The sequence below is a fragment of the Daldinia childiae genome, assembly GCF_008694065.1.
Source record: "Daldinia childiae strain JS-1345 chromosome Unknown Scaffold5, whole genome shotgun sequence".
Taxonomy (NCBI): domain Eukaryota; kingdom Fungi; phylum Ascomycota; class Sordariomycetes; order Xylariales; family Hypoxylaceae; genus Daldinia; species Daldinia childiae.
This window is the reverse complement of record NW_022984646.1, coordinates 1,142,747-1,166,173: the sequence shown is the minus strand read 5'-3', so window position 1 is coordinate 1,166,173 and position 23,427 is coordinate 1,142,747. Positions and strand designations below refer to the sequence as shown.

The 23,427-nt window shown below is 46.0% G+C and overlaps 4 protein-coding genes across 4 annotated transcripts; 2 read left to right on the top strand and 2 right to left on the bottom strand.

Moving 5' to 3' along the window:
* Positions 1–763: 763 nt before the first annotated feature.
* On the top strand, positions 764–5,338 carry GL218_05449 (Chitin synthase 1; the record flags this gene model as incomplete). Its single annotated transcript, XM_033582113.1, has 4 exons — positions 764–835; positions 892–3,438; positions 3,507–3,640; positions 4,702–5,338. The coding sequence occupies 4 exons, from the start codon at positions 764–766 to the stop codon at positions 5,336–5,338; spliced, it is 3,390 nt and encodes a 1,129-aa protein (XP_033434849.1).
* Positions 5,339–5,785: 447 nt separating this feature from the next.
* Positions 5,786–6,673, bottom strand: GL218_05448 (uncharacterized protein; the record flags this gene model as incomplete). The annotated part of the gene is made up of 3 exons (XM_033582112.1): positions 5,786–6,001; positions 6,063–6,419; positions 6,470–6,673. 3 exons carry the CDS (start codon positions 6,671–6,673, stop codon positions 5,786–5,788), a joined length of 777 nt encoding a protein of 258 aa, XP_033434850.1.
* Positions 6,674–9,633: 2,960 nt separating this feature from the next.
* On the top strand, positions 9,634–11,964 carry GL218_05447 (Glutamate-cysteine ligase; the record flags this gene model as incomplete). The annotated part of the gene is made up of 7 exons (XM_033582111.1): positions 9,634–9,644; positions 9,716–9,788; positions 9,848–9,913; positions 9,971–10,112; positions 10,184–10,244; positions 10,303–10,888; positions 10,942–11,964. 7 exons carry the CDS (start codon positions 9,634–9,636, stop codon positions 11,962–11,964), a joined length of 1,962 nt encoding a protein of 653 aa, XP_033434851.1.
* Positions 11,965–21,164: 9,200 nt separating this feature from the next.
* Positions 21,165–22,435, bottom strand: GL218_05446 (GATA zinc finger domain-containing protein 10; the record flags this gene model as incomplete). The annotated part of the gene is made up of 3 exons (XM_033582110.1): positions 21,165–21,347; positions 21,400–21,711; positions 21,767–22,435. The coding sequence occupies 3 exons, from the start codon at positions 22,433–22,435 to the stop codon at positions 21,165–21,167; spliced, it is 1,164 nt and encodes a 387-aa protein (XP_033434852.1).
* Between the last annotated feature and the right edge of the window lie 992 nt (positions 22,436–23,427).

Below are 23,427 nucleotides of genomic sequence, written 5' to 3'. Positions count from 1 at the left end.
CAGGTGACGAATAAGTTTCGTGCCCGTTAAGTACCTACTAAAGTATCTGGCAGTTGGAAAACAGGTATGCGGGTTTCATCTCAACCAATTAAGATGCAGCTTGGCAACGGTACTAGTATACTAGCGCAGATAATATATAGAGCATGACAAAGGTAACTTACTTCACAGCCAGCTGCATAGCAGTAACGTAACGCCTGAGTCACTTGTAATTCGTGCTAAGCCACATCAGCCCTGGTAAAATAAGTGTGAATAGGTGCTATTAGGTCTGCAAAGCTTGCTGGTGGTGGGTACTACAAGAGGTACTACAAGAGGTACCTCAACTCTGTCTCTTTTCCTGCATGTCTCCTTTTATGTACTCCTGACGCAGATCCCATCCCAACCTGAAAAAAAAAAAATACGAAAGACCGCCCTTCCTTCATCTTTCCCCTTAGAACACCTACACATATTTTCACCCATCGCGAGACTTCCCCCTATGTCTTCGAGCACTGGGTGATTGATTCATCAAATCGCTCGATATCCTTCCTTCCTTTATTACTTATTCTTGTAATATTGGTCTCACCTGCAGACGGGCCGCTTTCACTTTAATATTTTATCGTGTGGGGGGAAACCTTGATTCTCGCGTGGCCCCTGGATCTTACATTGTTCGTCGCAGTGTTGAGGAATCAACACAAACACCAGCGTCAGAAAACAAATATTAAATAATATAAATTAAACGGGTTGCGACCTTGTTGTTTAAGACCGGCTGGTGTAGCCGATAGTCAAAATGGCTTACAACGGTGGTCACGCTGACGACTACGATGGGCACCGTCTTCAAGACATGCCTGCCGGCAGCACGGTAAAGTTTTAACCTTAACCATCGCTTTGGGTTTGTCCATCTGCAAGGTCACACAGCTAATTCGTACCTCGTCGCATACAGTATCATCTACTCCCCTTGAGCAAGACGATGATGAATCACAGCGTCATCTCCTAGGACAGACTCCTGGTCTTCATTACGAACAGGATCGGCTGGGTACCAATACTCCTCCTGCACGTCCAGTCTCGGCTTACAGTCTTACCGAGTCGTACGCTACAAATGCTCCTCCTCCTACACAGTCGCCAGCACCTCAATATCCCGGTGAGTTTGCAGGTGGCTACGGTGGGCATCAGCTTGAGGATACCGGCTTTGGATATGGCAGACCTGCATCTACTGTCGATAGCGACGAGGGATGGCTACGTCGCCAGCAACCAGGCGGTGCTGGCGGTGGTTTAAAGCGTTATGCTACTCGAAGGGTGAAGCTAGTTCAAGGATCCGTTCTCAGCGCCGATTATCCCGTACCCAGTGCTATCAAGAACGCTGTACAGGCTAAGTACCGGGATACTGAGAGCGGCAGCGGTGAGTTTCTCAATATGCGATACACTGCTGCTACCTGCGACCCGAACGATTTTACTCTGAAAAACGGTTACGATCTTCGGCCTCGAATGTATAACAGACACACAGAGCTTCTGATCGCTATTACTTACTACAACGAAGACAAGCAACTTTTTGCGCGAACACTTCACGGTGTTATGCAGAATGTCCGCGACATCGTCAACCTCAAGAAATCTACTTTCTGGAATAAGGGCGGCCCTGCCTGGCAAAAGATTGTAGTCTGTTTTGTTTTCGATGGTATCGAGAAAGCAGATAAGGAAACACTAGACGTCTTGGCCACCATCGGTGTCTTCCAGGATGGTGTCGTGAAAAAGGAGGTCAATGGCAAAGAGACTGTTGCTCATATCTTCGAGTACACTACTCAGCTGTCTGTTACGCCAAACCAGCAGCTCATTAGGCCAGTGGACGACAGCCCCCAGACCTTGCCCCCTGTCCAGATGATTTTCTGTCTAAAGCAGAAGAACACCAAGAAGATCAACTCTCATCGTTGGTTATTCAATGCGTTTGGCAGGATCTTGAACCCTGAAGTGTGTATTCTTCTTGATGCCGGTACCAAGCCGGGACCGAAATCGCTCCTTGCGCTTTGGGAAGGCTTCTACAACGACAAGGATCTTGGTGGAGCTTGTGGTGAAATCCACGCCATGTTAGGCAAAGGCGGCAAGAAGTTAATGAACCCTCTTGTCGCCGTCCAGAATTTCGAGTACAAGATCTCTAATATTCTGGACAAGCCTCTAGAAAGCTCTTTCGGCTACGTGTCTGTGTTGCCTGGTGCCTTCTCGGCATACCGATTCCGAGCTATCATGGGTCGACCTCTAGACCAATACTTCCATGGTGACCATACTCTTTCCAAGATTCTCGGACCCAAGGGTATCGAAGGCATGAACATCTTCAAGAAGAACATGTTCTTGGCCGAAGATCGTATCTTGTGTTTCGAGCTTGTCGCCAAAGCTGGGTCTAAGTGGCATCTGTCGTATATCAAAGCTGCCAAGGGTGAGACTGATGTTCCTGAGGGTGCTCCTGAATTCATCAGTCAGCGACGACGTTGGCTCAACGGTTCATTTGCCGCCTCGCTTTACTCGCTGATGCATTTCGGTCGTATGTACAAGAGTGGTCATAACATCGTCCGCATGTTCTTCTTGCATATTCAGCTTATTTACAACATCGCAAACGTATTGTTCACCTGGTTCAGTTTGGCATCGTATTACCTGACAACAACGGTTCTTATGGATTTGGTCGGAGCACACACGGAACCCGGTCCGACTTCTGCTGAGAAACACGGATGGCCTTTCGGTGACACTGCTACCCCTATTGTCAACATCATCCTCGAGTACCTGTACATTGCCTTCCTGATTCTTCAGTTCATCCTGGCGCTTGGTAACCGTCCTAAGGGTTCCAAGTGGTCATATATTGCGTCGTTTGGCTTGTTCGGATTTATTCAAATCTACGTCCTCATCTTATCTGGTTATCTTGTCGTAAACGCTTTTCAGCCGCAGAATCTGCCCCAGGGCGAAAGTGCTGGCGATGCTCTCAAGGATATGTTTACGGGCCAGTCTGAAGTGGCTATCATTATCCTGGCGTTACTTGCGACATTTGGTTTGTACTTCATTGCATCGTTTATGTACCTGGATCCGTGGCACATGTTCCACTCGTTCCCGCAGTACCTGGTTCTCATGTCGACATACATCAACATTTTGATGGTCTACGCTTTCAACAACTGGCACGATGTTTCATGGGGTACAAAGGGTTCAGATAAAGCCGAGGCCTTACCAAAGGCTCAGGTTGTAAAGGATGAAAAGGGTGAAGCTGCCATTGAAGAAATCGACAAGCCCCAGGAGGATATCGACAGCCAGTTTGAGCAGACAGTCAAGCGTGCTTTGGCTCCTTTCAAGCCGGAACCCGAGGATGACAGCAAGGATCTTGAGGATTCGTACAAGTCCTTCCGAACATCTCTAGTCGTTGCGTGGTTGTTCTCGAACTGCGCTCTTATTGTGGGTGTAACTAGTGACAAGCTGTCCACATTCGGTGTCGGGGTAAGTTTAAATTTTTATAGTTGAAATAGACGGCGAAGAGAAGAGTTTTATGGCTAACTGAATCACAGGGTACTACGTCAGACCGTACGGCACAGTTCTTCAAGTTCCTTCTTATCGCCACCGCAGCCATGTCCCTCGTCCGTTTCATCGGATGCTGCTGGTTCTTGGGCCGAACTGGAATTATGTGCTGCTTCTCTAGGCGGTAAAGTAGCCGAGACTCAGAGCGTAATTAGGTCTTTTGAGATTTATACGCCTACGATATGTACAAATGTAGCCTATCTCCAGGACCTGGCGTCAAACACTGTTTCTATGCTGGATAGACGGGCGATATGACTCGGTTTGCAAGATAGGGTATAGGGGGGATTCAGAAAAGTTGCGGCTACGCCATTGGACCGTTAACCGTTTGTCATTGTTTAGGCGTTATTGACATTCTCCTTTTATATACACCTAATGTCTCTAAGCTGAATAGTTAGGTCAGTTGCTTACGAACAATTCTAGCAAATCGATGAGTATTTATGGCATTCATGAGATGATTTTAAGTTTGATTAATTATATGATTTCAAGTATGAGTACCTCGTGTATTATTGTTTTTATCCTTGAGAATATCGAGTCTATGCCATAGCATGTATGAATATGTTGGTTAGGTTAGGTACCTAACCTAACCTACCATCTACGTATACTTAAAGTACCTCCTCACAAAGGGGGTATTTAAGTGAGCTACCCCACTATACCGCGTAAAATTGTACCTATAGCTTGAAACCCACCATTGAAAATAACGACTTCTCCCCGCGTTGAAATAAATAGTTTAATCTTCCGTTTAGATTTCATGTCGAAATCTTTTACGGTATCGAAGAGTCTCAAAGAACCCCAAGTTGACTTCCTAAGATTAAACCACGACCGCCAAATAAATTAAGACTACACCCTCCCTTCAAGCTATCATGGAGTCTTTAGAGACTATTCAAGCTCGGCATCGTAAAGAACAGCGCGAACTGCAAGCGCGAATCACGAACAAGAAGAAGAATGCGACAAAAAAGACGCGAAAGGGTGTCAACGATGAATGTGCCGAGCTTGAGAGGGAATTAAAAAGGAAACAGGAACAAGAGATTGCTGCAATAAACGGAGATGGAGACAACGAGGGACGTGCAATGGGCGAAATAGAGGAACAAGAACAGCAAGAAGCTTTACAAGACCAAAATCCCAACGGAGACACGACGAATGAAATAACAGAGCAATTAAAAGACACAACCATCTCTCCGTTACCAGGTCTGACCCCGCGACACAACAACAGCAACCCAAGAAGCGGAACCGCCAAAAGGAGCGAATGGCGCGGAGGGCAGCAGAACAAGAAGCAGCTACCATAGCCGCCGAACAAGAGGCAGCCAACATGACAGACCACCGAAAAATCGAGAAGACATACCTGCTCAAAGAATTCAAGGCTAACAACCTAGTCGAGAAAGAGATACAGCCAGACGGGCACTGTCTATTCTCCGCCATAGCAGACCAACTACAAACACGAGACATACCGCTCGGTCCGGACACAGAGATAAAAGGCAAGCCGGCATACAGAGTAGTACGGCAGGCAGCAACAAACTATATGGAAGCGCACGCGGACGACTTCGCGCCGTTCTTGGAAGAGCCGCTGGACACGTACGTGCCGAAGATCCGGGACACGGCGGAGTGGGGGGGCCAACTCGAGTTGTCAGCATTGGCGAACGCGTATGCGTCGAGATTAAGGTGCTGCAGGACGGGCGGACGGAGACCATCGAGCCGAGCACGGATAGGGGAGGTGCAGGTGCGGAGAGGCAGAGGTTATGGCTGGCGTATTATCGCCATGGGTACGGGCTTGGAGAGCATTATAATTCGCTGCGGAGGGTGGATTAGAATATCAGAGAAGAAATGAAAAGAAAATATAGAAAAAATAATAAAATATAAGAGGACTTAAAACTCTGTAGAGACTACCTACTTTCTTGTGGTACGTGGCTATCATTGATATAAGTCTCTTCGGAGTAGCTACGGTATACATCTACCTCAGCATGATCAAGAATTAATTCGTGTTAAAGTACGTAGGCCGCACGATATATATCCTTTTGGTATCTACCTACGTAGGACCACTAAGGATATATACTAGGGGAGATTCTTAATATTTATACACTGTGAAATATAGAGTCTGTTTTCTCCTCAAATACACGCCTCCGCGGAGAATGAAATGTCTTCCATTGAAAATTTCCTAGTAACAGCTTGAACTTAGAGAGCCTCTCGTCGTCGTGAACTAACCAAAGTACGATAGCTGATATCGCCCAGGTGGCCAGCGCTATCAGGACTGTGGAAATTAGGAACGAAGATTGCCCTAGTCCAGCATCGTCGTAGGCGAATATGTCCATGCTAAATAAAGACTAGGGATGACATAATTAGATAGGAAGTTCTTTAACGTAGGAGGTGATGGGTAACATACGGAAACGTAGCTTAGGGGAAGGTAGAAGATGGTGACGATTGTGAATACTAGAATATACTGGTTCAAGATCGTTGCTCGTGATGCCTCGCGCACTGATGTGGCACTGAAGAGCTGGACACATAATCTTATTAGCAAACTCTAAGATATATCTCGACCTTAAACGTATACTTACGCCGTCTCTAAAACTTTTGATCTCTTCTTCTTTCTTTTCTATACGATCTATGAGGGACTTTGAAGAGGTACCGTGGATTGATATAACCTTCTCCCATGCCTCGTCGATTTCTTTCATGAAAGAGTTTGGGGATTCGCCGCCGTGGCTTGAACTGATAGAGCTGCGGCGAGTTCCGCTAGATTGGATATTCCCATCAAAGTCCAGCTTGAGCTGTTGGAGCTCTCGACCACTCTCCTGGATCCATTCGGAAAATATCCTCAGCGCCTGGAGAACTGTGAAGTAAAGTCTAGATCTCTCGAATGTGCTATCGAACATCATGGTAGCGCCGTCGCGCGTCGGGTCGAATAACTCGTCGATCTGAATATGTCAGCAAGGCTTTAAAAGAGAAATATTTAATATGCTATTACCTCTACGCCAACTAACTTATCAATCTCATTCAGTGTCTCAACCCACTTACGCTTCCATATAGGGAAGATGAAAAGTAGAACTTTAAGATATACGGCAATTCCTGTAAATCTTCCTTGACTGGGCATGTCCAGCGGTTGTTCGCTTTCCATGAAGAGGCGCCGGTACTCGGAGTCGCTAAGGTAGAAGATGGTATATGGTGGCATATCTGCCGTGTGAGAAGTCACTATCGCAAGAGAAAACCTCTCCTCGACGATTCCGATGTTCCCTGCACCGTCTAGTGAAGCAAGCACGCCAGAGACGCGGGAGGGACGAAGTCCATTTTTTGGCCAAGGTTTATTGATACTGGGTAAATATTTCTTCCCCGCCGATAGAACCCGGAGGTGGAAATGAATATGAATCCAGCTAGATGATAGCCAGACTTCGCTAGTTTGCATGAACCGCGGCCAGTTGGACGTGTGACGGCTCAAGAAGAGTAATGCTTTCTTGGTTCCTAGTATCCCTTGCCTAGTGTCACCACCAACACTCATCTGAGATAGAGCGAGATATATGCAAGCAAAGCTAAGGAGTCGTCGGGTGTGGAACACTTGCCTTGATTTGACAAGTTAGACGTGGCTATTCGTCTGATATCGAAGCGGGTGACTTACCATATTCGCCCGAAAACTTTTCCATCCCAAGGACAAGATCGATCAACATGCAACCTATCATCGTCAGGCTAGTATTCCTGTCAGCTGTACGGGTCTTGCAGGGTTATGGGTCAAGGTCACCTGGAGTTGACGCAGAAGCGAGCGTTTCCCGCTCAGCCAGGGTTCTCGAGAAAAATGAGCGCCATAGGAATCGTAACCTGACTGGTATAACAAAGCCTTCGTGAAGCCCGGGCAATTTAAGAAGATAATAGAATCTGCAAACTCGTCTGTTTCGAACGGTACCCCGACTTCATCTAAGTTCCGTATCGACCCCCTTGATATAACCAATGTTTTTTAATCAGGGAGGTAACTCGGGCGAGCTTCAAAGCGAGAAGCGGTTCTCTGGTCTGGTCAATGTGCTTCCATGGCACTTCTATCACCTGTGCGTCCTCACTAGGATCTTGAATTACCAAGGTGGTTTCACCACAACCTTCTTGCTCCCAACCGTGTGCATGAATTAGTTCGATTGGATCATATGATCCAGACAGAACATGTGGAAGATTGTATCTTGCTAAGAACATATCACATAACCGGACCGAGTCTGGATGCAACGTATTCTGAACATACTTCTGCAGAGATGAAGGGTTGAATTTGATAGAGCTTGGCCGGGAATGGCTGGTATTGACATGAGAGAATGGGAACGTTAAGCTTCCTTGATTATCATGCGTTCTATAAAGTAAAGTTAGAAGTCGATCCTGGTTTATTGCCATCTCTGAAAGTCGCTTAAGAATGCTTTCAAGGTGGTGACCTCCGACCTCTTCCTCAGGTGATATACATTGTGAATAAAAAAGGTCCTTGTTTGATGATTGGTCAAATGAGACTGGCCGTTTCCTATTAAGATTTATATAACGTTTGTATAGCCTGGAAGACCGACGAGTGTAATTCCCTACTCGAGAGCGGTTCCGCTCTGCAGTAGATGTTGAAAGAGAACGGTGTACTGCTTGGGCGGGCGATTTGTTATTCACAAGGCTCTGAAAGCTGCTTTGACTAGCAAGGGTAGGTTGAGTAGATAGTGAGGTTTCTAAGTCTTCCCTTATAATATCATCCGCGTTGTTCGGGGCAATTGACTTATCCATAGCTGAGTTATTAATATTAATATTTTTAATATCGGTTTATAAGAGATGAAATTGTGTCAAATTGATAAAAGAGAATTGCGTTTATAAACATGTCCTACATTATGTCCTGCTTCACTTTTACCAAGAGCTATTCACTTCGATTCGTGGATGCATCTGCGCCTCATTCAACACGGAGCTGGTTGGATTGTCCAGTCAGACTCATCCTTAGCCGCCATCAGGGGCACTGCAGTCTGCAGAACATTTCCAAGGTTGCATTTGGGTCGACGTAATAAGTAATTGATCCTCGCGGTCATGATATACATATGATACCCTACATAGGGTGTTAATGGTGAAGTAGGTAAAGTAGGTAAAATAGGTGAAGTAGGTGATAGCGCCACAAGCTTAAGAGGTACCATAACCTTGATAGGATAAAATGTGCACTGCCACATCTCTTCTCATTTGCCGAGGCGGGCCGCACCGGGGTTAATGGGGTTAATAGGTAACTGTTATCGGGGAACTAGACTTTTGATCTAATCTCACTCCAGATTCTATGATAGTATGATCAATCGATGCTACTAATGCTGCAAATTTGTATTTCTAATCCATTTGCGGCTTCGGTCGGCATCTGATTCTTATTAATCATTCTAGAGCCTAGAACCCCCCACAAAGGAGTAGGCAAACTAGGGAGAAAGAAAAAGAAGAAGAGAGGGAAAAGGAAAAAAAAAAAAAAAACTAAAAAAAACTTAAGTTCATAATAATAATATGATGGAACTAAAACACTTAAATATATCTCATCAGTTTGGTACCAATCTGACTTCGCTTCTTTTAACACTCCCACGTCTCTTACAATTTTTTACGCATTAAGAAACAAGGGATTGCCGCTAAGAACTCTAGATCTAGAGAAAATCTATCAGTCGGACCAGTGGTATGATCTAGGAATTGCGTGCTTCCATGCGCAGTTGACAACACCGTACCACCCACCAGTTTGCATCCATATTCCTATTCGTGATTATGGCTTCGAAAGCCTGACTCTAATTCGTGGGGGTTACAATCTAAAGGAAAAGAGGCGTATTTTATGACAGCACTGTAAGAGCCGGCTGTCGACGCCGCTCAAAAGCCTGTCTCCTTTCACGATACGGCCAGTCCGTAATACGGATAGGGTAGGCGATACAACTAGAGCCTTATGGTAGAGCAAATTTGGAAGTTAAAGATTAAATACTGACGGCCCTCGGAGTTGTTAGTTGATTATCCACTCCTATTAAATATCTTTACCTTAAAAGCCTATTCTCCTCCCCAAGCAGAGGTCATCACTTAGCATCTCGTCGAGAAATACACCGACGTGCCTATCCGAGCTCTGGAACTTACCAAAAGGAATATTCATTTTATTTCATCAGGCCATATAGCTGTGAATTTTTAACAGCAAATATGGGTTTACTGTACGTGTTTCCTCGATCCGTGAATACACGGAGACCGACCTAGTGATGAGGTCATTAACATCGATTTATAGAGCTTTAGGAACGGCTCTTGATTGGCCGGATGCACAGCAGCATGCACACCAGGTCAGGGAATGGGGCATCAAGGTAGTTCCTTATAACCTTATCCCCTGCTACTATTCTGAAAAATGGCTGACCTATCGTAGCAACTCCTAGAGATTTGGAATAAGGCTAAGCATAAGGAACGAGATGCTATGTTGTGGGGTGATGAGGTACCGCTTGCACCATATTGCGCCACTAAGGAGGTAACCCTGTTAACGGCTCCTTAGATAGAGTACTTGGTCGTGAAATACTCCAAGGATGATCCTAAAGTTCTCCTTTCGCTTCGGCAAGCCGATATTCTCAAAGCCTTGGCGGCCGATGAAGAACCTCCGATAAAGGCGGATGCGTCCCGGCACTACAGGAGCTCGAGTCGCAGAGATCGAATCCGTTACCAGTGTTCCACCCTGAATTTGGTAGATTCATGCTTGAGGCTACTCCAGGTAAACCATGGGGCATCGGATTCAAGGAACTTTTGGGCGTCGAGCCTGATATGAAAAACAGGTATCTTCATCTTGTACTTTGCGCATCGCGTCCTTTCTCTAAACTAACTAGATCCTAGGAGGAAGATAGCCAAGGAACACATGCACGCTGAAGAGTATCCCATTACACTCACAACATTCCCTCGCCTAGGTGTTCCGGGCGTCTTTACGGATCCTTACTACCCACCATCCGGGTCAAAACTTCGGTCGCAGTTCGTGCCGGACGAGATTGCCAATCCGCATATTCGGTTTCCAACACTAGCGGCGAATATCCGCTGGAGGCGCGGGCGGAAGGTTCAGGTGAATGTTCCGGTATTCCACGATCAAAAGACGCCAGTTCCTTGGAAGGATCCTACGGTGAACTATGATCTGCACAACTGGCCAGAGGACGACGATGTGAGAAATGGAGCAGCCCCGGATAATTTCATCCACATGGACGCTATGGCATTTGGAATGGGAAGCTGCTGCTTACAGATTACGTTCCAGGCGAAGAACATCATCGAGGGTAGAAGGATGTATGACCAGCTGAGTCCAATTGGCCCCATCATGTTGGCTTTAACGGCAGCGACCCCTATTTATAAGGGGTTCCTAGCCGATACCGATGTTCGCTGGAACCAAATCAGTCGAGCCGTAGATGATCGAACCCCTGAAGAATTAGGAGAAAAGGTTAGTTCATATACAACAACTCGACCGGCTCTAAGTAACTAATTTCTGTTAAGCCCCTGAAAACCAGCCGATGGCGCATACCCAAATCGCGTTACGCATCTAACTCCACGTATATAAGCACCGATGAGCGCCTTCGACAGGAGTACTTCGATCCTAACCTTGTTATCGATGAAGATATTAAGGCAGAGCTCCTCGAAGGTGGTATGGACGATCGTCTTGCGACACATTTTGCGCACCTGTTTATCCGGGATCCTATCGTAATCTTCAGTGAAGATCTAAAGGAACTTGACTTGACAAAGGCCGATCATTTCGAGAACATCCAGAGTACCAACTGGCAACATATGCGGTTCAAGCCACCGCCACCAGGCTCTGATATCGGCTGGCGAGTTGAGTTTCGCCCAATGGAGATCCAGATCACGGACTTCGAGAACGCGGCTTTTGCCGTCTTCATGGTTCTAATAACACGAGCGATCCTAAGCTTCGACTTGAACTTCTATATCCCAATCGTCAAGGTAGACGAGAACATGGAGACCGCGCATGCTAGAGACGCTGTCCTGGAGAAGAAATTCTATTTCCGGAAGAACCCATTCCCGAACAGACCGGTGCGCAGCAGCGCTACGTCCCGCTCGGGCTCGCCCACGGCTAGCCGACCTCCCACACCCTTCGGGCCTGTCGAAGATGAGTATACGCTCATGACGGTCGACGAGATCATCAATGGTTCACAATCGGACGAGCACAGCTTCCCGGGTCTTATTCCTATTGTCGAGAGCTACCTTGACTCCGTGAATGTGGACGTACAGACGCGGTGCGAGCTCTCAACGTATCTCGACCTTATTCGTATGCGCGCCAGCGGTGAGCTCTGGACGGCAGCGAAGTGGATCCGACACTTCGTGGACAAGCACCCCGGGTACAACCACGACAGTGCCGTGACAGACGAGGTCAACAAGAGCCTCGTAAGCGCCGTTATAGACATCGGCGATAGGGAGCAGCAAGGTATGGGCTGGAAAGGCCTCCCAATCCCTGACGTAGAGCACCTACTCGGGCGGTTCAGAAGCAGTGGATGTGGAGGTTCATAGGCCGAGAGCCGGTCGGGTCAAATAAGAGGTTCAGACTCTATCTATGCCAGGATGGCATGATATGAACCAGTAGCATGTTGAGGTCGTTAAACAGAACGACTATACATGCTTATTTGATCGCTACGGCGTTATGTTGCCGAGGTGCATATACGATGGATTTATTCGTTGGCGATTATTTTGCCCGTAGATTTCCCCTAGGTATATCCTATACCGAGCATAGACAGCGACTGATTTTAGATTCATCTTGAACAATTTGATGTATTGCGGCTTTCTCGCCAATGGAATAGTCTAGTTACCATTCAAGTGACATCGGCTACGTCTATATACTACTTGCGCTCTAGTGACCTAGGTATAGCTCAACATAGTAGCGGGAAGAAAATTCACGTTCTAAGGTTGGAGGCTTACCTACCTACCTAAGGTACCTAGCAGTGTTGCTACAGCAGCAGTTCTCTTGTGATCATAGATATAATATTTTGAGGCACGTTCAGCTACCTTTCGATGGGATCGGCAGGACGCAATGGTTTCCATGCTGTGTCCTCACCAAGATGACTACGAGGTATATATCACGCTACTTCTAGAAAGCCATGGTAGAGACTGGTAGCGAATCCGCGCAACCAATTCCCTAGGGCTTTCGGGGTCGATACAGTTAATTCTGGGAATATGGCGGCAACTACCAAGTCTTCTAGGGCCCGACCTGAAGTATCTCACTAGCTAGTTCCCTAGGCCGTCGCCGAAGACGTCGTATGCATTGCTAGGTAGCGGTGTTTTGTAGGGTAGGGTCAAGTGGAAGTATCCGGGCTACCTACTCCGGTTCTAGTTCACTCACAGTCACAGAATGTCGTTGAGATATATTGATATATGCGAATACTGGCTAAGTCTATCCTAGATGAGATAGTAGACATACAGTTGCTTTTTAGATTAACCTTCGAGCGCGAGACGCTACTGTTATTCGGCGAACACGTTTCTTACTGAAGTGAGCTGATCGGTCAGGACTCCATGTGTCTTAATGACGGGTACTAGGAAGGGTCTATAGTATAAGGAGATATCAAGTGAGAGTACAATCTGCTAGTCTCTAGCATAAGGTGCAGTAAAGGCGCAATAATAGTTTTCTTGACTCGTGCCCCCTTCTAAGGATAGGGATAGGGATAGGGATGGGAATAGGGGTAATCCGATGTTAAAAGGTGATTGCTTGAACGTGCTATTAGCTAGGAGTGATCTGTCCCCCTTTACCACTCTCGGACAGTTATAATTGAAATTTACTTTTAGCTATATATTCTAGTGCCTAGTCTCCTATCGACTATCTTTTAGCCCTCGAATGGTCGGTCCTCAGAAGCCAACGGGATGGAATTAAATTTACCTGATTTCAAGCCTAGGGCTTCCTATAATAGATACCTTAAGGCAAATGGTTCAACTGGCCTTGTTACCTGGATAAGCCTTCTATATAGGAACAATTACTGCTATGCTTTAAAGCCCCTAGTCTATACTCCCTAGTGTCTGTATATAAGGGTGGTAGTCAAGATAATACCTCTTTGGATCGGCGATAGACAGGTATATAACTAATATCTTAACATTAGCAAGTGCATGGTGAGATACTACGTCTATTTTATGCACCGAAGAATGGACATGCATGGCTAGAATACATATAAGCTCCGGCCAAGTATATGAAAAGCGATGGATCAATGAATATTCGTAGTTAAGCATATCTCTACTTTAACGGTGGCCCTCATGCCAGTCTTGGAAGTAGGAGTTACCTATTGCATGCCTAGGTAGGTACTCAGGTAGGTTACTCTCTGCTGTCGATTCAGCATTACATTTCTAGTTATCTTCCTATTGATCAAGCCAGAGAGCGATACAGTGCTTTACCGAGGCCTAGGGATGTGAGAACATGCAGATGAAGCATGAGCTTGCGACTCTAGTAGACCAACATCGCACATCCTTTCGACCGGCTTAGGTATCTTTCACTCCAAGATAATAAGCGGTCAACCGGGAATTACGACTACCCGAGCGGCAAATGCAGCCTGCTTCAATTACAGTATATTGTATATAGTTTCATGCAGTCGGCGAGCTTGAAGTCAGATTTCAATATCATCTCGGATCGCCTCCGAAGTATCTGCCACAGTACCCCCCTTAGTACAGCTGTGTGGCGGGCATGCCTTAAGTCCGAGCATCATCAGCGTCGCCGGGCCCGGACCGCCGAGCCGTCTGCAAGGCCATCTTGGTTCCCTACATCGAGTCGAATTTAGGCTCCATTTTGGACAACCGGTAAGGGGGCAATTCCCGATCTCTGCAAGACGGTGCCCGAAAACTGCAGCTCTCATTTCCATTCTGGGAGACGTTTAGTCGTCGAGAGGCTTTGCGCTCTATCAAGCAAAGCAGGTGGCGGCTTACATCTTGTTTCAGGAGGGCGGTTCCCTGCGTGGAAGTTTAACTGGGCCGTGTGTGTCTTGTCTTTGATCACGTATGACTTAATGCTTGTGACACGGCCGGGCCGGACCGCAAAGAGACGAATAGAATAAAACATGTTTCTGCTTTTGATAATTCTTACTGCTGTCTAGCTCCCCGCCTCATGAGCCGTTAGGTCTAGGTCTCGGTCTCGTAATGAGAGACATGTCTAGGTTAGTCAAGGAAGCTGTTTCGGTTAGGAACGGATCAGATCTCGTACAAGATCTTGCAGGACGCGAGTAACGTTCGGTGTTCCCTGGCGGGACGAAATAACGTGTAAAGATCCTGAAGATCATTCCTTCGTGAGTACAGTATGCATATCCCAGGTGTGACTGTTTCGTCATACGACTAACTTGGGTGATATGGCGAGATACAGAGTATGCACGTTAAGGATTAGTATCAAATAGAATAAACATAAACTATTTATTCTCTCTGGCGTTTTACTACTTAATTTATTTTCCATACATACCCCTAGTTAGATATAACATCACGAATCTATCAACTATAGCAATATAGAAGAGGGGTTATATAACGCGAGGCTACCTAATCAACTTGTTAACGATTCGCGGCTATTGATGAGTAACATAATTTACTCTAGACCCGTCTTATTTTCATGCGCAAACACGCTGGGCATATGTCGTGAATCCGTAATATTCAACTCAATGCCTTATGCTGCAACAGGATCATGTTACTGGCGTAAGTAATACAGGTTTCACCCTTCCGTCAAGGTCCTAAGATCAATGAGACATCAAGGAAAACCTCAGCCCATACGCCTAGATACAAGTTCGTATTGACAGATACCACCCAACGACGCATGCGTATACGATTCACAATGGGATTGACTCGTATCACCGGCTACCGACTTTGTCACGACTATTAATCCCTTGACCTTGAAGAGCCCCACTACACATCTTCCTCTCTTGGGGCTTGTTTGGTGACTTTTAGTGTTGAGTTGGATCTCAAACTCAAATGCGATCACCCGATATTGAGTCTGCTAGTGACCGTACCTAAGGTTCGACAGGAAAGTGGGCATCGTTGTTTTATGAAAGGGTACCTAACTACCTCCTATGTAAGTCGAACTATACTCGGATCGAAAGTATCATGTTTGAAAACACTCACCTACTTTTTCCAAAATATACCCCTGAGGGGATTTAAGTGGGTCTCAAGCAACTACCCAAGGTACCTGGGTATGTAAATTTTCATTCGCCCAGCCCCCGTTCGGAATAGTATTTCTAGTTCTGGGCAAAGACCATCGTGATTGATTTTAGTGCGTAGCCATCCAATAGGGAAGAATCGAAATTGGATCCTGAAATCGGCCATCTTGAAATTCCTAAGGGAGATTGATAATAGGTACCCAATTATAATCTAGTACTCGATTGTACAAGTGCCGGGCATGAATACGAAATGGTAAGGTTCTTTGCAGTAGCGTTACCAGCCTGTCAAAATATGGCGCGGCGCTAGGCAGTGACAGTAATTCTCATTACTCGCGGCGGTTACGAGGTGGATCTGGCTTCTCTTGGCGGAGTCAATATCTGACAACGCAGAGATCATACTAGAATAACTAGTACAAATAAGGCACACGGCCGTCGACATCGGGTAGGCTTGGTAGGTAGGCTTGGTAGACTTGGTAGGCTATTTACCTGGGTACATGGTTGTAAATAAGCATTCCGGAGATATGTCCGCCACATCATCCGGCATAGCGGGCGGAACATACGGAAGGATGAAAAGGAGCCACCGGCGTGCAACTACGGAACATCGGATTGAAAACTAGTAGCGGGTTGCATCTTAGATAAATGTAAACATGCGGCGCAGTGCAGAGAATATTCTGTCCATTGTCCATAGTTTTATTATCCATTGATCTTATACTCCCAACCGGCAAGTCCGGAGTAGAAAAGCCGTGGACGTCATTGGCAAGATGAAAGATGATGGTTAAGGAAGAGAAATTCGGGATAGGCTTTTTTTTTTTTTTTTTAGTGGGTAGGATTGGTAAGATTAGGTAGATCATGGGAACATCGATATGTTAGGTACCTATATACTTAGATTAGGTACCTAGTGTACATATTATGGGACGGATCTTAGATTGGTTCAAATTGTATCGGATTGTATGGAATTGTATTGGTAGATTGAGTTGGAGAAAAACCCAAGAATGGGGGGAAAAGGGGATGTTGTATCGTGTACCGATACTTATCTCCTACCTTAGGAAGTACCTAACAATGCAAGATGGAAAGTGGGGTTGATCTGGGATCTGGAAAGGATCTCGATTGGCAGAAATGGATGACTTGCTAAGCCACGTGGTGGCAAAGTACAGGTACTTGGCCATTAGGTACCGTTAAAGGTATTATAAGTGTAGAGTTCCATATCTATTATACCGAATGTTCCATAATATACCTTCCATATTTACCTATCTTTAGGTACTATACCATATATACCTATATCTATACCTATATCTATATCTAGCTAAGGTATAATCCTATTCAACTAAGCCCCAACATGCATACATCTAACGAGTAACAAAGACGCAGCCCTAAAGTCATGTTTTGTGACTCGCATATCTACCATAAGAAACCCAAAGATGGTTATAAACAAACATATAGTTTTAAATATTAGCATATAAGTAACTCCTCTTGCATCAGCCAAGAAAGAGATAAAGGAAGCTCGAAGCGAGCCGAATAGTACGTGTACGCCATACCCATCACAATAAATTTGTCTTGTCACCTATATTAATATTCGGGGCGTATAAGCCAGGTAATCGGTTGGTTGAAACTTGACAGCAACATCTACCTAAGTAGCTGCGTGTGTCTCTTTTTAGTTCGGCTCCCTAAAGTTAGCTCAAAGCACCCCCGTTCGTGTCATGTTCGATATAGGATAAGATCGTCGCCAATTGATCTAGGAGTAAGTCAAGGATCGAGCCATGTCTTAGATTTGTACGAGGTGGGATGTGTAAAAAAGAGGGACTTATAAGAGACAAGGTAATATAAGCACGTCTAGGCATTCTGAAAGAGATATCATGCAGAAAGATAGTTGGGAAAGGAATAAGTGTATGGGATAGGGGGCATAACAAGAGGGCTAGGCAGGCAGGCAGGTGGAAGCAAAACATTTGGCTTCGTATCGTAGATTCTTTGTAACCGCCAAGTAATTAAATAAAATACATGGTAGATACTGAAAGGAACGGTGATGAATTATGCATAGTTGACTACTGAATCTAATCTCAAGACAGATACTGACATCTGATATCTAACATCCCGTAAGTCATGATCTAAACTTAAACCTTCCCCACGAAGCATCTGTCCAAAAGACGAGATAAGCTTACTACGACTACCTTAAAACATGGGACGAATCTTACGCGTGTCAAACTATCCTTGAAGAAAAACAACAAGGTTGAGTTTCAGGCCGGACCGAGTCCTGACAGAACCCTAACTCTGTTATCCAACCGGGAAAGACAGATCTAAGACCGAAATAGCTTGACAGTGTAGAATAACGTCGAGATAAGAATAGGCACGTGAAGCCGCCAACTTCGGCGACCTAATTCTAACTATTGTATACCTATAGGAGATCGTAACGAGCCACGTAACGCTGATTCATTCAAATCTAGGAACTATTCGGCTCTTGGTTTATTCTATTAGGTACCTCTTACACATCCTATTCCAACTAAGAGAGAACATATACCATATACCTAAGTAGTTAGTTAGGTACAGTAGAAGGTGTGTGATTTGGGAAAGGGGGGGGGGGAATACCGATTGCAGCTCCTGGCCGATCTTGATATGTAACCCCTGCGGCGACAGATGCACAAAGCAATCCGTGCCAACGCCTCTTGTACGCCTCTACAAAGCTATGTACTATGTAGAGCGACCAGACCAGTCCCGACGTTACATCAGACCTATTTTGAGATGGATGACAAAAAGTGCGGCTTAACGCACGGGGAGAAAATATTGGAGGGTGTGGCATGCGACCTGCCGCCCACCGGCAAGAAAGGGTGGGTGAGTTATGTACTTCGTAGCTTAGTGGACTGTACCCGTCCAGTACCCGTCCTGTACTTTCGTTCCTGTTCCTTAGAAACAACGCGTCATGACGGGGGCAGAGTGGAATAGAACATGATGGTTCTCGGCGTGAGAGTCGACGAAACATCATCTCTTCATTCCGGCCACACCCCCCCCCCCTTCTCCCCCCTTTTTTATTTTACCTTTAGAGGCTACGATCCTCCATCGGGATGTTTGACAGACAAGATCTAGTTTGGGGGGACTGTGCAGATCCCGCCTGGCCTGCATCGCGGCGAACCTGATTTCATGCAGCCCCCTCTCTAGCGCATCCGGGGAACACATGTGGAACGGGTAGGTACCTAGCGTAGGGAGGGACGATGATGACCTGTCACCTCCGTCTACTATCTACTGATTGTTGGCCAAGCCTCTATTGCTCTCTCGCGCGTCTCCGTAGAGTCCTATTCCGTCTTCGCGCATTCAATGCATTAGAAGCGAAGCAGGACGGAATGCAATCACCCTTACGTACATACATATATATATATATCTTATATATTTACTTACCTACATATATATAGCTGTATAATATGCTATGGCATGCCAACCACCCGCAAGACCAAATAAGCAAAGGGGAAGAGGGGGGAAGTTAGGCATATTGCGTCGAAGCGATGACGTGCAGAGGACGACAGCGTCTCGTTGCAGCCACGTAGGGGAACGGTCGAGCATCCGGTAGTATTATATATATGAGCCTCAGGCTCCACAACCTTAGCTGGCGTAGGAATCACAGCTGAGCAACTGCGAGCCAAGACTATTTCTTCGCTAGTGCTATAGTCTCGTTTTCCTGCCGTGACGCCAGTAGTAGTGGGTTCGTGAATGACCTTAGCTCGACGGGCGAATGGGCTTCTCTCACGTTTTCGTCCCGATCCTGTAGGTAGGCTTGCGACACGGTAGCCCCATGAGAAGGCTTGACGGCCTTTTTTAGTTTTCCTTGGCTAGACTACGCGGTCGTGCCCATATATGAGGGTCCGTTGTGGAAAATCGTTAGGTGGTGAATTGAATACGTAGGATAGAGTTGCAGTGAAGTAGATCTGCCTCGATGGAATATGATCTCGCGTTGATTCACAAGATCCTTGCCTGTTCATTTTTACCTTATATACCTATATATATATATATATATATATATATACCCACCTAAGGTAAGGTAGGTATGTATATAATAGCCGTGTATATTTTTATGCGGGTATGATCATGCCAACCGCACGCGTAGACGCATAGCCAGTAGGTAAAAGGACCCTTAGGTCTCAGATCCATGTCTCACAAACCTACCTACCTAACCTATCAGGTAGTTTCTAATTCGGAATTACCCTAGTGTTAGGAGCTTTGCACTTAAGATAATAGGGTACCTAAGGCAAAGCCACCGGGGTTTCTATCTACTAGAAGCCAGCTATGAATTCTCATTTTGTCCGGTCCTGTAGTTAAGCTCTCTGGTTTAGAGGTATACCGACATACGCATGTACATAGCGACATCGGTTTAACGGTTCGAAGCGCATGTCATCAATCTGACAGGTCATGTCGCACGGCATCTGTGAAAAGGTCCCCTTCCCGCCGTATGGGTACTTAGTAGCTGCAATCGCTTAGAGCGCCTCATCCAGATACATCCTTTTACTTCGTACTATATTATCTACTAAGTACGTACCTCTACACATAACAAGTATTTATGTACCTTAAAAGTTAAGAAGAAGAAGAGAAGAAGAGAAAGAGGCTGGAAGATGATGCTAAGAGGTATTTTTATGTACAAACGTATTAGAGCTACCGGATATAGTAGAATTGAGAGTGAGATAGGCCGAGTAGATAGATACTTGTCATACGATTGCCTGCATCGCGCACTACGTACAACTGGAGATTAGAAGGGCGCATAAGGAAATGTAGGAGCGAGTTCTTTTCTGACTGCTTTGCTGATATCTACCTTGTTGCGATTATGCGTGGCTTTCCCTTTTGAAGCATTTAGCTATGTAATCGTATTCGATCACGACAATCCCAATATCAAATGTTATGATATTAACTTCTATATTTAATTTATACTAAGATCCCAATAGGAATCCTATCGGGAATGCTACTAACGAGCTGAGTCTGGACAAAATCGTCATTGTGGTATGACAGAGAGGTTAATAAGTCGAATCTTATCTACCAGACCAAAAGAGGACTTGCGTCACTATCTCTGAATATAAAGAGAGAAAATCGTCTCTCTGTCTATCTCCACGTAACGGGTCGAGTTTTTTTTTCTTTCTGGTTTGCCCATGCCATCCTCTCGGCTCATCGTACTCGCGCTACTAAGATGCTAAATGTAACCTCCCATATATGTAACTCCACCAGCCAGTTCCCCATTGTCTGGGTTTCATAAACCCACCCAGAACATCAAATTGAGAAACAGCCAGACGCCAAACGATGCCCTGACGTGACCTCCCGAGTTCCTTTGCCCAGATGAGGGTATATACAACGAAAGTGACAGTAGTAACAATAGAACTGACTGAAAAGCGTAGCTCCGAATCGGGTATAATAATTAACACGTTATATGCTCCGAGTAGGATACAGTGCGATATTTGCTGATAGCTGTATGGTAAATCTCGAAAGGTCGAGAAGGCAGATGTCGATGAAATTATTGACTGGTGATATTCCAGCATGATGACCACACATCACCTTTGCCCTGACCCTGGGGGGCTAGGACAATGAATTACTGTAATACCACAGCTTTGGATTATTTGGATCAAAATCTGGCTGCTAAACTTAGACACGCTCTTCCACAGTTTTGGGTCGGATAGAGCGTTGCTCCATTTGGCGTTTCCTTTCGAGTTTGGCGTAGTGAAGTCCGCATGCATTGCACAATGTTCTTGCACCGTCAGGTCCTCGTCGCCATTCTGGGGTATCAATTCTGTTGCAGCTATGACACCGACCAGGAGGTGCTGCGCGCTATGACACGGTGAGTAAATTGAAATATTAATTATAAGATTGGACGACTTACGCCTCGTCGCTTTTTGACCTCACTAAGCCCGTACGGCTGTTTCATGCCATCGCCATACATGCTTATATCGTCATCCCCTTCGTAGGGTCCCTTACCGCGACCTTCCCGGGCCTTTTCAGTCGCTAAACTATGTTGTACTATTTCTCGGAGATTTTCGAGGGAACGTTTAATAAATTCTACATTTCCGAGCATGCTTGAAACTTCCTGGTCACTTGGCAAGCGTTCTGGGATGGGCTGCCCGCCGTGTTGCTCCGAGGCAATCTTACTATACGCCTCAGCGAAATTGCAGACTGTTCTTGACGTCCACACCAACTGCTGTATCCGTCAGCTACGATACAATATGAAAATCCAAAGGCGAAAGACTGACCTTATTTAAACAATCCTGGTAGCCCCACGACTCAAAATGCCGATTTAAAGTAGCCGAATCATAACGGCTTCTATGCATCCCATATTCTTCATCGCTGTGAATAGGTGGCCGTGGTTGATCATAAGGTGGTAAGGAAGGGCCAAGATGATGCGGAGAGATTGGAGCCCCAGGTAGTGGGTATTGACCTGGAGGGTATGGAATCTGAGATGGGGGGTTCGCATGAGAGTTTGATACCGGTTCCGGCGGCTTGGCAGGATCGCGCTGCTCTTGGAACGCATATGTCGAATTTGGAGGCCCAGGAGGACCTGGCGGTGGCCCGATATCTGATCGCTGGGAATAACGGAAGAACTTATCTTCATGTGCTGGCGGAACTGACCGGGATTCTGGGGGCGGCTCAGCTCTTAATGGGGGAGGAAGACTGTGAGCACCGGCCAAAGTCGTAGGAGTCGGTGAATAATGACTTGGCTTGGCGCCAGAGAAAACTTCTGATATAGACGGGAGGGATTGCCGTTGGGCGGGTTCCACCTCGTTCGGCGTTCTCCTACTCTCCCCAGGTGAAATCATGCCAGGCATCGGTGGCGGTGGTTGTTGATGGTAAGCAGGTGGAAACGGAGGCTTATGAGGATGGTATACGGGAGCTGGATTCATTAAAGCGGTGGCTGCCATCATCGGCACTTCGCGATGCCGTTCTGTTGGTTCTGGAAGTCGCTGGCTATACGTATCAAGTCTGCTAGCGGAGGTAAAACCACTGATATGAATATATTGATCAACTTGAGTTCGACGAAACGATGCCGGGCGCACTAGAGCGAGTAGCTCCAGATAAGAACGGACCTTTGCCTAGTGCCAGATTCACCCGCTTCCATAGCGGGACTACTACCAATGGCGGTGCCAAAATATCCAACAGATCAGCTAGGACGGCTTATGCATCTAAGCTGGCCGGGGGCACTCGCGGGTGCGAAGCAAGTAACCCTAATAACAACCCTACGGTTGAAGTTTCCGATGTCTCAAGAGCTGTATGGATGCGAAACTAGGAAGAGGACAAAGTCGATTCGGGGTGGTTTCCGTGACACGAATATTACCCAAGCTGAGTCGATCCGAGTTTACGGCAAGTCTGAAGGAATGCTCTCTAGAATGATACGAATATACGGAATAGCAGCGCAAATATGTTTCCACTATCTTTAGATCCAGTTTAGTTAGAAAGGCCTAGGTGTGATACAAATGTAGTGGGAGGAGAAGAGTGATTAGAATAATGTACGTCTTTTCTTCTTAACCTAGTTAGACGTTAAGACAAGAAGGTCTGAAATACGACACTAAATCGAATCACCACGAGTAGTGGCGGCATGACTTTTGCCCTTAAGACATTCTTAGAAACAATTCTTACCTTAGCCACTAAGTGGGTCTGGAATATAGCCCGAAGACGATATATTCTGCCTTTTGGTATTCGGATACGTGTATCGCTGTGGACGTCTCGCTAATATACTCCGTCTCAGATTCCCGAGTACCTAGTTGCTGTTGCTTCTGAAGGGTGTCCTCCTCTTAGCTAGTCTAAAATATATCGAATGTTGCAACAGGGCTTCCGAGATACTGTATCGTACAGAAAATAGAACAGATGGGTAAAGTATCCAGCAGCAGGATTGGAGATGACGTCTATGGTAGGACGC